A 15,784-nucleotide genomic window follows, 5' to 3' on the forward strand; every position below is an offset into this window, starting at 1 on the left:
AAACTCATACAGATGATTTGTTTATAGCGGTGAAGGCTTTGTGCAGAACCAACCGCACTTTTTCGTACAACTGCTAATCTCAGTCGGTGCAGTGGCTGCCACGAGACAGCAGACGTTAGACCGTAAGGTTGTACATCAGTTTTCCTTCTTCCAGATGCAGATCGAAAACTGAGGGTGCATCTCTCCCAGTGAATTAAACCCCCCCCCCCAGATACCAGCCTGGAGATTTCTATATCTAGCGCAGTACATACAGTGCCTAGCCTTCCCAAATGGTCAACCATCTGCTACTGGCCAAGCTTATCGCTGTTTGACTTTGGTAATCTGACGGGAACTGGTGCGTTAACACGATTATGCCGTACAAAAGAATAGACTTTAATGAAAGATAAAGACATTGATTTATACTTGTAAAACAGGTGCAGTGATGGGACAGTGGTTGGAGCTTAGTTAATAGTGCAGGATCTGTTAGATCGGAGACTTTTTTTTAATCGTCTCTTAGCAGGATAGACTAATGGTCGATGCAGCAGCTGTGGTGGCTTTGGAGAGTTACCCTACACTGTCAGGTGCGAGTTGTTTTTTTAGCACTGTAGAGTGAGCTCACCTTTTTTTTCAGCAGCTTTGGCAATGTCTTCAATGTATTTGTCGTAATTCATATTACCTGTGAATGATTCTTTTATCTCCCTAGATGGTTTAAATTATAATTTTTCTTTTTCTTAATCTACTTTTGTATAAATTTGACTTAATCGAGTCATTCACATGCAAAATTATCTCCCTTGATGGTTTAAATTATAATTTTTGTTTCCTTTTTCTTTATTAATGTGTTTTTTGTATAAATTTCCCTTAATCAAGCCATTCACATGCAAAATTAAGTAAAATTCGTACAAAAAAAACACCAGAAAAAGAAAACAGAAAATATATACTTTAAATACTAATCTCTTGACAATCAAGGAAGATAATCAAGCCATTCACGTGCAAAATTATCTCCCTTTATTGCTTATCAAGTCGCAGATTAGCATTTAAAGTATATATTTTCTGTTTTCTTTAGTAACGCTAGCGTTTTTGTATTAATTTTTTTCATTATGATTTCATTTTCTTTTCCTCTTTCCTTTTCAGATGTGAAAGACAGAGACCAAAATCAAGTAAGTTGACCTTATTGTTCCTTATTGTTTTTATATAATAAAAAAAAATGTGCATTTTCAATTTGTATATGAATAAATATCTATCCATCCTGTCACAAATGTTAGAGAGCAATAAGAAAAAAAAAACTTAGAAAGAAAAAATGTTGGATGAAACCATTTCAAGTGTTTAGGACAAAGCAAATAGCAAGTCAGACAACCACCCTTCTGTGGCTGTATTAAATGACTTTGAAAAGAAATCTTCCACTCTATTTTCATAATGAGATGTTTTCATTTGAAAGTCAGTCAAACATGTGCTTGACGAAGGGAGGATATCCCGAAATATAGCATCATGGACACGTCTGACACTAGTAAAGAACCTCCTACTAGCAGGCCGCCCAGCATTGCCTGGTTTTAAAATATACTTAAATATGATACTTTGATTAATGCAGATTTCGTATTTATTATTATACTAACGGGGGTACCCGGCGGTGTTTGTAGGTGTGTGTGTGGGAGGAAGGGGTTAGATCAAAACAAAACTCTGTTTAAATATTTAAAAAAACGAACAAAAAGAAAAAACAGTGAAAAAAGTTTTGGGAGGGAGGTAGGCTCGAACCCGAAGCCTTGAGGTTAATAGTCTGATGACATAGCATGATGCCATGAAGGCAGGGACTTGAGAAGAGTCGAAAATAAACGTTTAAAACCCAGGTGGTTTTCGAGGTTAAATATCACACCATAGCAATAGCAGAGAAAACGAATTCCCAGCGCGAATTTTGTAAGACAAAAGTCGCTGAAATAAGAAATATTTATGACGTCGTTTTGTAAATTTTAGATATTATAATCTCGGTAGCATATAAAAAGTTATAAGAATGATCGAGCAAGCCGAGAACCAGCCCAAAAAAAGCCTTTGCCGGACATACAGAAAAAATGCACACACACACTCGCTCACAAACATACATTTTGGCTTTTATATGTATAGATTATATTGGACTCCATATATAGTAACGATTTAAAAATAATAACTTGTGCGCCACCACCGAGAATAGAAACCAAAACATTTAGCTTATGATTTATTTTTTCCTCTGACATTAATGCCTGACCTATAAAGACATGTTTGGTGCAAGGCTAAAAATTAAAACATGAACCAATAGCTATTACGTTATGCATGCGTATTCATAATGCCGTCGTTCGACCTTCATGTGGCAAATTTCATTTTATCTATTTCGCCCCTAATTCATCAGAATGATATAGATATCCCTTTCTTTATCTATATTCCATTTCTATACTTAAAAGTGCTGTGTGTGTTAATTCATTTTTATCTCGGCATCATCTTTTTTGGTTGGAGAAATTTAGATCAAAGTAAATATCTTTATTCTTTGATGGATTCCATCTCGGAAGAATCCAAGCGGAACCGGATTTTCAAAAGGAGACAAACTTTAAAAAACAATTAGATTCAATCGAAACCATTATATCACAGATCGTCAGTAAGAAATAAAAACTAAAGCGAAACACATGGAAGACGACGACGACACGAGACATTCGTAGTTTTAAATTTGTCATGCGTGACTATCTCTAAAAATCTGATACAAACGGTTGACAACGTTTGTTCTTCAATCAAGTACACATGCTACAAAACAAAGTATTTATAGGACGGCAACCTGAAGAGAATTTATATGTGTATGAATAGAAAGGAAATATTTAAAAAAAAAAAAAAAAAAAAAAGAAAAGAAATTGTCTTACTTTCTGTTTTTCATACATTCTGTCTCCTATTATTTCAGTTTATGCTATAGCGTATATTTTAGCATCATCGCGCGCGAAAACGTACACACGTGTATTTATGAATGAATGGATGTATGAGTAAACGTATGCTTGCGTGTATGTATGCATGTATTTATGCAATGTATGCATGTATTTATGCAATGTATGCATGTATTTATGCAATGTATGCATGTATTTATGCAATGTATGCATGTATTTATGCAATGTATGCATGTATTTATGCAATGCATGCATGTATTTATGCAATGTATGCATGTGTTTATGCAATGTATGCATGTGTTTATGCAATGTATGCATGTATTTATGCAATGTATGCATGTATTTATGCAACATATGCATGTATTTATGCATTTATTTATGCATGTATTTATGCAATGTATGCATGTATTTATGCAATGCATGCATGTATTTATGCATTTATTTATGCATGTATTTATGCAATGTATGCATGTATTTATGCAATGTATGTGTGAATGCATGTATGTCTGTAAGCATGTAATGTATATATGCTTGGTCATCTTTAGACATGAAGGACTGCGAGGAACGGAATGTATATGTGTGTGCATACATGTTTTTTTTTGTTTTTTTTTTACAAAGGAGTCACCACTTATCAAAGCCCAGAAGCCACTCGAGGATAAATATATGTAAACGAGTGTACGGAAGTCAATGAGGAAAATATAGTAATCGTTAATAGTGGAAATTTGGTAAATTGGATTACTTAAGGGGGAGGGCTCATCAAGAATTTGTTTATGTTGGACTTGAAGACGACCATATCGTAATCAGTTGGAAAGCAGGGAAATGGAAGAGAGTTGCACAGGCGTGCAGTTCTAAGAAAGAAACTTTGTTCATGGAATCTACGTTTAGGTTTCGGCACAGATAAAGAGTGGGGAAAATTATTGATGGTGGTTTCAACTAGACGAGTGTTTTTTGTGAAAGTCAAGGGGAGGACCCTAAATTAAAGCTCAGACGAGCACTTACCATGAAAATAACAATAAAAGCAGAGACAGGCTTGCAACTTCTGTTCTGTGGAAAAGGAAAGGGCAGCCCCTCACTAGGCTATGAAGTCTGGTTTGAACTCTGTCAAGGCAGGATAGGCTGCGTCTAGCAGCTCCTGCCCAGATGTGAAAACAGTACTCCGTCCTTAGACGTACTTGGCTCTTATATAGATAGAGAATTGCATTAACAATGAGATATCTGCTGGAGTGGTAGAACGATCCTACCATTTTTCCAGCAGCCTTGGCAACAGATTTGATGTATGAGATCCATCTCAGATCAAGAGTAAAGGTCAGACTTAGAAGCTTGTCAAAACATGGAGCCTCCCCAAGACGAGAACCATTCATTTCAATTGATCCCAGACGGGGATCAGAGCATTGATTATGGAAAGATAGAAGCTTGGTTCTAGACGCATTAAAATTAACCAACCACCTCTTTCCTCATTGCACCATGTGATCAAGATCGCAGAAGAAAGAATTGGAAAGAACTTGATTGTTCACGGCCTTTGAAGTGTTGCCATAGATGGTAGTGTCGTCAGCATAAATATTTACGAATGATCTTAGAATGTGATTTGGGAGGTCATTGACGTTGGGCCCAGGATGGACCTCTGAGGGATTTTAGCATTAATACTGTGAGCTTCTGATTTCTGCCCATCGACCACTACTCTTATGAACCTATCAGAGAGAAATGGTTTAATAATTGAAAAGACATTTCCAGCTATACTGTAGCTGGAGACTTTGTGGAGTAGACCTTTATGCCATAACCTATCAAGAGCCTTTGATATGTCAAAGATAATTGCCCTAGAAAGGAAGCTTCCGTGGAGAGTTTCGCTAATCCGATGAGATATAACTGTTAGCACATCTGTTGTAGATCAGAACAGAAACCATGTTGCATGTCACTGAGGAGGTTATTTATGTGTGTGTGTGTATGTATTTATGCATGTGTGCATGTATATGTGCATGTATTTATTTATCTATGTGTGTATGAAAAATGTGATGCTTAAAATAAATTGAATTACAGCATCTATTGATTCATCAAAAATTTAAACAAATTATAATAATGAAAAATCCTTAAACTTAAGTTTTATTATCAGACAAGTCGAAAGTTTTATTATCAGACAAGTCGAAAGACAGTAGGTTCTTTGATATGACAGGGGCGCGTTCGAAATTAATGTTTCTGTTTAGAGCACAATTGAAACATGATACTTGACTTTTGCATTTTAAACTTTAATGGAAGTCATCTTGTATAAATATAAAAGCGAAAATGTATGTATGTATGTATGTATGTTCGCTTTTTGTGTATGTCCGCAAAAGGCTTTTTTCGTCGGCCTTCTCGGTCGGCTCATTCCTTCTTAAAACTTTTTATATCACGTCTAAATCATAATATCTACAACTTAAGAACAGAGGTCACGTGTGTATTTAATTTGCCCAAGTTTTTACCAGCTCGCCGCGTCTTCGAAAAGTGGGGGGAAACAGTAACTGGTTTGCAGCGCAAAACTAGGTCAGACACCACGCCACTTCCTCGCACCTGTTTATTTCGCTTTATAAAACTTATTTTAACACGCTTATCAATTCCTCTTCCCTCGTGGCCGAGATGGTTAGGTGTTTGGCTTTTTTCCCCTTTCGTTTCCACCTTCGCGTCAAGGTTTCATGGTTCAATCCTACCTGCCTACTAAAACCCCCCTTTTTTTTTTTTACATCTCCAAACACCCGACCAACGTCTTTTTTAACACACACACCTCCAAACACCCGGGCAATGTCGGGTACCTGCCGCTAGTCTATGATATAAATCTCACCTGTCTGTTCAAATGTATGTATGTATTTATGTGTGTATATCTGCCTAAAACTTTCGACAGAGGCGATAGCTTTTCACGAGATTGGTATCGTTTTGAAGCACCATCCTTTGGACGGCAAATATCAAAAAATTGGCCAAAAGCATTAATTCCTTCACCCTCAACTGGGCACTTTTGTACAGGGAGGGGTCGCTTTTTTCGCCGACATTTTCGAAAGTCATCCCCTGTTTTCGATTGTCTAGCCTTAATTTAGTCCTACGTCACTTTCGGTTTGGCCATGGGCGCTACAGCAAAGACGTTACGTTTTTTTTTTGTTTTTTTTTCATGTTCTTTTCCTCCTTCGCGGTACAAGTCTACTACCACTTGTTTCTTTTTTTTGCTCAACCCACACCTCCAAACACCCAGGCAACGCCGAGTACCCAGGCTAGTTATATAGAAAAATAATTGTATAAAATAAATAGTAAGTTCTCTACAGTGCAATGTAGACTACAATGTATACATTTTTCTTACTGAGGAGTGACACTCATGAAAATGCAATTTCGAATTAAAAAATGACGGACAAAGCCTTTAATATAGATGCTTGGATGCATGTGATAAGAAATTGTTTGCAATAAAAACAATTAAAAAATAACAAGCACCTGCTTTGAGATTAATGCGCGGGAGGATTATCTCTCCGCCCTAAACAAGAAAAATAAAAAGAATTGGCAAGATGTAAAATGAATCAAAATAAGTTTGGATCCCAAAAAATAAGTTTGTTTTTTTATCAAATGATGAAGATGACAATTTAACGTTTTCTGTTGAACAAATTTTTTCACTTTTTTTTCTATTTTTTTTATTGCTCACTTTTTTTTCTTTCTTTTTCTGTTTTTTTTTATATCTATCCCTCGTTCTCCTCTCTCTCTTTCTCTTCCTCCTCTCTCTTTCTCTTCCTCTTTCTCTCTTCCTCTTTCTCTCTCTCTCTCTCTCTCTCTCTTCCTTCCTCTCTCTCTCTCTCTTCCTCTTTCTCTCTCTTCCTCTTTCTCTCTCTTCCTCTTTCTCTCTCTTCCTCTTTCTCTCTCTCTTTCTCTTCCTCCTCTCTCTTTCTCTTCCTCCTCTCTCTTTCTCTTCCTCCTCTCTCTTTCTCTTCCTCTTTCTCTCTTTCTCTTCCTCCTCTCTCTTTCTCTTCCTCTTTCTCTCTTTCTCTCTCTTCCTCTCTCTCTCTTCCTCTCTCTCTCTCTCTTCCTCTCTCTCTCTCTTCCTCTTTCTCTCTCTTCCTCTTTCTCTCTCTTCCTCTTTCTCTCTCTTCCTCTTTCTCTCTCTCTCTTTCTCTCTCTCTCTCCCTCTTTCCCTCTCGTTCTCTTCTTTCCCTCTCGTTCTCTTCTTTCCCTCTCGTTCTCTTCTTTCCCTCTCGTTCTCTTCTTTCCCTCTCTTTCTCTTCTTTCCCTCTCTTTCTCTTCTTTCCCTCTCTTTCTCTTCTTTCCCTCTCTTTCTCTTCTTTCCCTCTCTTTCTCTTCTTTCTCTTCTTTCCCTCTCTTCCTCTTCTTTCTCTCTCTTCCTACCCCTCCTCTCTCTACCTCCTCCCTCCTCTTTCTTCTTTTCTCTCTTCCTTCCTTTTTTCTTCTCTCTACTTTTCTTCTCCTGCTCTCTCTCTCTTCTTTCCCGCTCTCTCTCCTTTGCCCTCGCTCTCTCCCGCTCGCCCTCTCTTTCTCGCCCCACTTTACCCCTCCTACTCATTCTTTCCCTCTCTTATCCCCCATTTCCACTCTCTTCCTCCCTCTTACGTTCCCTTTCTCTCTCTTTCTCCTTCAAGTTTCTCGCTCCCTCTTCATCTAATTCACATACATCTCCATAATATGACATTTTATCTCCTCTCTATCATCCCTGAGGACAAATGTAACAGTGTTTGTAATCGACTTACCCCCCCCCCTCTCCCCGCCCTTCCTCTCCCATCACGTACCCCGAACATGCTTACGTTAGGGTAAGGAGGCTGGGACCAGATGTCAAGGTGTTTTGCATGTTCTGCTGTTGCTTACCCAGAATGTTCCAACCAGATATGACTTTGGAGGGTGGGGCTGCTTCAGGCAAAGGTGGGGGCTCTTGTCCCACCCCTGTGTCTATTAATCATGTAACTGGCGGTGTTTTGAAATTAAAAACCCACTTTTAGAAGAAGGGACAAATATGGGGTTTTTGCTTTCTGGAGGGGGGAGTCTGGAGCTGCTGGAACTGCACGCATGCATTGAGTATGCACAGGTAATCATATGTGCACTGGATACATGGCTAGGCTTTCATGTTGATTTATCTCCCCTTGTAGAGGGGGTAAGACATAAAAATTGACTTTTCCGAAACAGAAAAAGGAAAATATCTATACTATATTTCTTGCTGTCTATCTGTGCGTTCCACGTTTTCTCAGAAAATACTGTACCGATCTAGCTGAAATTTTGTATGGACTTTTGTTATAAGGTGCTGCGAACCAAGTATTATTGTAGCCGTTCGATGCACAACTAGGGATTAATAGTGATTTATCATTAGAACTCTGTTCCGTTTGTCTGTTTCCCACCTGACTACAACCTGGATGTCCTCAAGTCCAACATAAACAAATTCCTGATAAAGAACTCCCTTAAGTAAGACACTTTATCAAATCTCAATACTAACGTACTGTACACGCAATAACCCTTATCTCCGAGTGGCTTCCGGGCCTTGATAAGTGGCGACTACCTTGTAAAAAAGTAAAAAAATAAAAAATACCATGTTTATTCTAGAAGTTTTCTCAGAAACTACTGGGCCGATTTGGCTGAAATTTTATATGAACTTTTGTTATAAGGTGCAGCAAACTAAGCACTATGGTATCCATTCAAGGTTAGGGATTAATAGGGATTAGTATTAATAGGGATTAGTATTAATAGGGATTAGTATTTAATGCAGAAATGAGCACAGATTAAAACATCTTCAACAATCAAGTTGGTAAAAACAATCTTCTTGATTCAACGGGCCATAACTTTTGCCTGTTTTTAACAGCCTAAAAGGACTAGTCTATATATTAATACGATAGCGTATGTGTTATTTTCTGTGTCACGCTTATATCCGGGTCGTTTAATTGTTATGTACTTCCATTTCTTGTAATAACTAATTTCACCAAGAATTCTTCATACGTTTTGGTTTCAACTTCAATTATAGCTAATGGAACTCCAATAATCTATTTTTTTTTTTTTTTAAAGTTTTATCAAGAATTTTTCATAAGTCTTGGTTTCGATTTCGATTTTAGCTGATGGCACCTTAGTAATTTATTTTTTTCTTAAGTTTTGGTTTTGGTTTCGATTATAGCTGAAGGAACTAAAATTATATATATATATAAGTTTGGGATCCAGTTTCGATTCAAGCTGATGAAATTTTTTTGAAATCGCAACTTTATAATATATAAAAATCAGTAGAACATTAACTCTGTAATAATATATACGAAATCTGCAAGAATTAAAATCTCATATTTAAGCATATTTTATAACTTGCCTACGCCGGGTGTCCCTGCTAGCTTAGATAAATACTTTTGCAGTTTTAACAAAAGAGCTACAATACTATCAGAGCGTCTAGAAAGACTGCTTGGTCAAGATCAAAGTGTAATATCTGTTCTTCAGATGCTGCACTTCCATTTCTTGTTTTCTTTCGGTGGAGGATCAGTCCTTCACGACTGAGACAATTTTTTATTTTTGTACCTTTTCTCCACGTGAAAAAACGACCCTGGTGTCTAACTCTGTCCCGTGGGGAGGCATAGTAAATAGGTACAATAATATCAGAGCGTCTCCATTTACACTGAACATCTACAGAATGCCAACATCAATATATTGCATATGAATGAGTCCCCTGTGGAATTTCCACAGGTCCTGCTAGTATCTGAATAATACATTATATAAAAAAAAAAAGATAAAAGAAAAAACAAAAAATATTAGAATTTATGAGACGAAAACAACAACAAAAAAAATCAGCCGTATATTTATTTATAGTCTTTGTAGAAGATTAGACACTAGGTGAAGTGCATGTTGAGCTACAAAAAAATGCCTGAGCAGCTTCGTCTGCATTCTACAGTAAGCGATTAGCTAATAACTCATCCCTTTTCAAAAGAAGTAAACCCTGGGAGGATGGGCCTCCTAAAACTGGACAGTGCTATACCTCAGTCTGACACCAACAAAGCCAACTGTTGAACTGGTTGTTAGGGACGTATCCCTGACTAGTGTAGACTTTGAGTTTTTAATTAAAATGTAAGCACGCGCACACACACACACACACACACACACACACACACACACACACTTCATTAAATAAAATATTTTTTTTTTTGTTTTTTAATTCAATTTTTCTATCCTTTTCAACTTCCAATTAACGGTCTTCACTTCTGTCAGGAACTGGCTGATGTCATCGCCATATTTGTTGAAAATATGAATACTTTCCAATATATATATATATATATATATATATAGTGAATAAATGAAAAAACACTATATTCCAAAGTTCATAATGTTGACCATCTTATAATTTAATGTTGACCATCTTATAATTTATTCCTTTAATTCACAGAAATATATATATATATATATATATATATATATATATATATATATATATTTTTTTTTTTTTTTTTAAGTATTCATACTTTCAACAAATATGACGATTGCAACAGCCAGTTCCTGCCAGAAGTGACGACCGTTATTCGGAAGTTGGAAAGAATAAAAAATGGAATTAATAGACAAAAAAAAAAAAAAGACCGTCTATTTTATTTAATGTAATATACATACATATATGAAACTAAAATATATCTTCTTGGTCTTTTGGCTAAGGGTAGTGTTCAGAATACTCGGCAGTGATATATTACATACTAGCGGGGGTACCTGGCATTGGCCGGGTGTTTGGAGGTGTACAAGAAAAAAAAATGTTAGTAGGCAGGCAGGCTCGAACCCATGACACGAAGGCAGAAAAGAAAGTGAAAGAAAACGTGACATCTTACCGCTACGCTACGAAGCTATAGGAAGTGAAAAGCGTTCAAATTTAGCGATGTTAATCAAAAAGTTGACAGTTCAGCTTTCCGCCGTTTCATTTATTGGTTTCCCCACAATGTTGGAGAAAACCAACTGCTCACAAAAAGGGAGTGTCCAAATGAATAGCAATTGTCTGATATGAGGGGTTTCCCCCCCAGATTGATCAAAGCTGATTGCTTTCTGGACGTCTCGGCACGGCACGAAAGGCCAGGAAGCTGACTTCGCTTTCGATTGGTTTCACTTTTATACGAAAAACACAAACAAGCGAGAGGAATGAATAGTGCAAATTTTGTAAAAGTCGATCAAAATAAATCTAGAAACGATGTCCCTTCGCAAATCGTAGATATTATAATCTAGGGAGTACATAAAAAGTTCTAAAACATAGTACTCCCCCACCCCCGAGAACACCCACGTAAAAGGCCTTTCTTGGACATACAGAAACACGCACGCCCGTTTTGCCTTTTATATATATATATATATATGTATATATATATATATATATATGTATATATATATATATATATATATATATATATATATATATACTCCTAAAAATTCGTTTTTCTTTTGTGTGCATTGATATTCATATTAAAAACCCTATTTTCTACTTATTTAAAAAGAAAATACAATTTTCTTATACATGGATCATGGAATTGCATTCATCTGCAAAAGATCTAGCTAATTTGCATATTCTTTTAAACATTCACTTTAATTAATTCCCTATTAGTTTTTTCGGTTTTCTTATGGGATGATCATCTTTAGTTAACTATTACGTGTAATTATATTCATGCAGATATTCTACATGATTTATACTTGCGTAATAAGGTTATAGTAAACGCAAAATTGTTTCCATATATATTCATGTATATGTATATATTTTTGTTTAATCTCTCTATATATCTATAAAAGTAAACGTGTCTGTGTGTGTGTGTGTCTGTGTACATTTCCCTACGCAATAACTCTGTTGATTTTCAGTCTACAGACTCGACGTTAGATATATAGGGTACTGAGATTTGGGAAAATCTACGTGATTGGCTTTCGGCCAGAAATGTAGCTATTAAGGGGTCAAATTTCAACAATTTGACCTTTGAGAACTCTACCAAACTCCTCCGACAATTTTGGGTCTAAACACTTGATATTTTGAATATAGGTTCCTTGGACATGGATCTAACTTAATAACTTGATTTGAGCCCAAAACAATAAATTTTAAGGGATCATAATAGGGGTCAAAGTTTTAAAAAATTGGCCGTTTTTTTCTTTTATTGCTTAGCACACACCTTCAAACACCTGGGCAACGCCGGGCTGAAATGCTAGTATATATATGTAGATGAAAGATGGCACAGGTCTTGCTAGTAATGGATAAATATTTGAATTTGATGATATAAACAACTTGAAGTATAAAAATATTTTTCCAAAATAACCGAAAAAGGGTTGATATGCCATAAAACAAAACAACCAAACCAAACACCACAAACAAATATTTGAAATAAAAAATTTGAAACATAAAAAAACATTACCAAAATGACTCAGCATTAAAGAACTTGAAAACAGCTGAAATATAATACTTGTGTTTCAAAAGAAACAAACGCTTTAAAATAAGTTAAAACACAGGTATGTAGAAGAATAACTCATTTTACATTTGGTAACATGTATCTCTACTATTATATAAAAGTGACTTTGTGTGTGTGTGAGTCTCTTCCTTATAGATTCCGAAATGGCTGAACCTATCTTTTGCAAATTTCACACAAAGCTAATTTATGTCTGGCAGTGTTCTTGGAAATGTTTTGTACAGAAATTCATCCGATAAATATCGAAAATCGAAAAATATTCAATCCTAAAAATAGTCTGCATTTCTTATGGATAAAAAAGAATTTTTACAGGGGAATATTTTACATTACACCGGCCAAGAAAGATAATTCTTAGCAAATCATTTCATCTTAGAAACAAAAAGAACTATTGTCATCTGGTTGGTTGGTTGGTTGGTTGTTTGTTTTTGTTTTACGGCATATCAACCCTTTTCAGGTTATTTAATCCCGAATCCAAAGATTCGGAAGAAAAATTTTTTAGTGGAATATGTTTGTTGTTTTCAAGTCGGTTTCTATTTAACCCATAATTGGGACCCTAACAGGTACTACCACTTTGGGTCAGAGTGGACCTGGGAGCAATGGCAATTAAAGGGTGGCTCCACACTCCCCAAAGCCCGCAAACTGGGGCCCTCACTATCAGATATAGTTTAAGGTCATATCCAGGAACCATTGTATCCACGACGGTCTGACACTCATTATTATGGTTGTGACAACAGCATATTCTTTTCATTCTTTTGACTCTTGAGTAGTTAATACCTTATGTTTTTATATAGACTGATGTGGTTCTTGGTTGATTGAGTGTGTCTAAGTGTTTTTAATAGAATATATTTGTTGTTTTCAAGTCGGTTTCTATTTAACCCATAGTTGGGACCCTAACAGGTACTACCACTCCGGGTCAGAGTGGATCTGAGAGCAATGTCAATTAAAGGGTGGCTCCGCACTCCCTAAAGCCCGCAAGCTGGGGCCTCACCACTGGATATAGTTTTAGGTCATATCCAGGACCGATTGGTCAGTGGTAGAATGTTCGAGCCTTTTTTTTCTTATCAATGAGTTCAATTAACGATAAAAGTAGAGTACCATTTAAAATCGCTGCAAATCATTTCTTCGTTTGCATATTTTAAAACTAAACATTAATCAAAAGTGACTTTTCCAGGGCATTCATCGTCAAGCCTAAATATCAGCTGACATGATGTTGTAAACAAACACAGATGGGATTTGATTTTTTTTTTTTTTTTTTTTTTTTTTACACAGTGCTCACCACTTATCAAGGCCCGGAAGCCACTCAGGGATAAGGGTTATTGCAAGTACATTACGTTAGTGTGGAGATTTGATGAAGTGTTTACTTATGGGGGCGGTTCATTAGGAATTTGTTAACATTGGACTTGAAGACATCCAAGTTGTAGTCCGGAGGGAACCAGGCAGACGGAACAGATATTATCGTTATTATTTTTTTTATTTTATTCTTTTTTGTGAATTAATCCCCCAGGCAAATTATTCCTTGTAATATATAATATTCAATACAGGATTGATACTATAATAATATATATGCAATTTTCACAGGGTGACATTTTACATTATACCAGCCAAGGGAGATAATTCTCAGCAAAACGAGGGAGATTTAATTCTGAGCAAATCATTTCTACTTTTAAAAAAAAAAAAAAAGAGAGCTATTGTCATCTGTATATATAGCTCAGTGGTAGAATATTCAACTACAGATCGAATGGTTCAAGCCCCCGGTGTACCTCACCATCTTATTTCAAATTTTTCTTATTAATGATTTCAATTTAGCATAAAGACGTACCATTTCTTCATTTGCATATTTTAAAAGTAAACATTAATCAGAAGTGACTTTTCCTGGGCATTCATCGTCAAGCCCAAAGATTAGCTGACGTGATATTGTAAACAAACACAGACAGAATTCGATGAACGGCATTATCTTTATTATTATTACTAGCATGGGTGCCCGGCGTTACCCGGATGTTTGGAGGTGTATGCTGAGCAAAAAAAACAAAAACAAAAAAAAAAGGTAAATTTTTTTAACTTGTGTTTGGACATCGGTCAGTACCACCAGTAACACATCAGCAAAAGCTCCTGTTACAGTGACAACAAGTGTTACATCAAATGTTGTCACAACAGTGTCTACCACGAGTAAGAGTGTAACAAAACCTGAGGTCAAAGCTGAACTTTTATTTTTCTGGGCTCAAATCAAGTTATTAAGTTAGATCCATGTCCAAGGAACTTATATCTAAAATTTCAAGTGTTTAGACCCAGAATTGGCAGAGGAGTTTGGTAAAGTTCTCAAAGGTCAAATCGTTGAACTTTGACCCCTTAACAGCCAAATTTCTGGCCGAAAACGGATCACATAGATTTTCCCAAATCTCAGTACCCTGTATATCAAATTTCGAGTCTGTAGAGTGAAAACTAACAGTTATTGCGTAGGGAAATGTACACAGACACGTTCACTTTTATAGATATATAGATTATTATTTTTTTTGTGTGTGGATTAGTTCACCGGGCAAATTATTCACTGTAATATATAATAATCAATAGAGGATTGATTCTATAATACATATACAATCTGCGAAAATTAAAATATCATGTTTAAGCATATTGCATGACCGGGTAACGCTGGGCATTGTTATATTTTGGATTTTTTTTTTTTTTTTTTTTTTTTTTTTTTTTTTTACCCTCCTTTGGTTTTGTTCTCTATACTAATAAATGTTGTAAAATTTTACTCAAGAAAGATCATATGATCTTAGTATAGGGTTTTATTTTTTTTATTATTGTTGTTCATCATCATCTCCAGACGCAAACGAACGCCACAAATATAGAATCGTGATATGAAAGGGAAGGGGAATGTTTCTGCTTGCAGCAGATGGCATCAAAGACAACCATTTCTTTTTTTATCTGTCATAAATTGCAAAGACTGAATATGAGACTTTAAAAACATAGTTCGCCTTCACCCCCTCCCCTCTTTCATTTCGCCTCTCTACCCTCCTTTCCCCCCCCTCCTCCGCCTTTCGTGCTGCCCAAACCTTGACATGTTACCTGAAGAGAAGTTGAAAAGGCTATGGAATGTTGCCTTAAGTCATTCCAAAAATGGTCTCCTCTTTATTTCCGCATTAACCACATCTCTTTCCGTTTTTTTTTCTTTTTTTTTTTTCATTATCCAAAACGAGCATGGCTACCTGGTATTGTCCGGGAGGTACGAACCATAAAATGATTGGAACATTTGTGTAACATCTTTGTTTTAAAGCTTCTCCCTCTTTTTAACCTCTCACTATCCCCTCCCTTTATCTATTTATATCACTCTCTCTTCCTCCTTCCTTCCTTCCACCCCTTTCCCTTTTCTTTCCTAATCCTATTCTCCTCCCCTTCTTTGCTCTCCTCCCCATCTCTGCTCTCCTCCCCATCTCTGCTCTTCTCCCCTCTTGCTCTCATCTCCCCTTGCTCCCCCCTATCTTTTCTTCTCCCTTCCCCTTTGCTCCCTTCCCCTTTGCTCTCCTCCCCCATCCTCCC

At 36.3% G+C, this 15,784-nt stretch overlaps 1 protein-coding gene across 12 annotated transcripts in view; it reads left to right on the forward strand.

Annotated features, from left to right (window-relative positions):
- Positions 1-15,784, forward strand: part of LOC145268612 (uncharacterized) — a 746,770-nt gene that overhangs the window by 308,832 nt on the left and 422,154 nt on the right. For all 12 annotated transcript variants that reach the window (XM_080124076.1, XM_080124069.1, XM_080124074.1 and 9 more), the window contains one exon: positions 1,111-1,136. In XM_080124076.1, the coding sequence (XP_079980202.1) occupies positions 1,111-1,136 (26 nt within the window). The remainder of the gene's footprint in view (positions 1-1,110; positions 1,137-15,784) is intronic.

Source organism: Euprymna scolopes, chromosome 44 (assembly GCF_053919585.1).
Source record: "Euprymna scolopes isolate OS-2025 chromosome 44, ASM5391958v1, whole genome shotgun sequence".
Lineage (NCBI taxonomy): Eukaryota > Metazoa > Mollusca > Cephalopoda > Sepiida > Sepiolidae > Euprymna > Euprymna scolopes.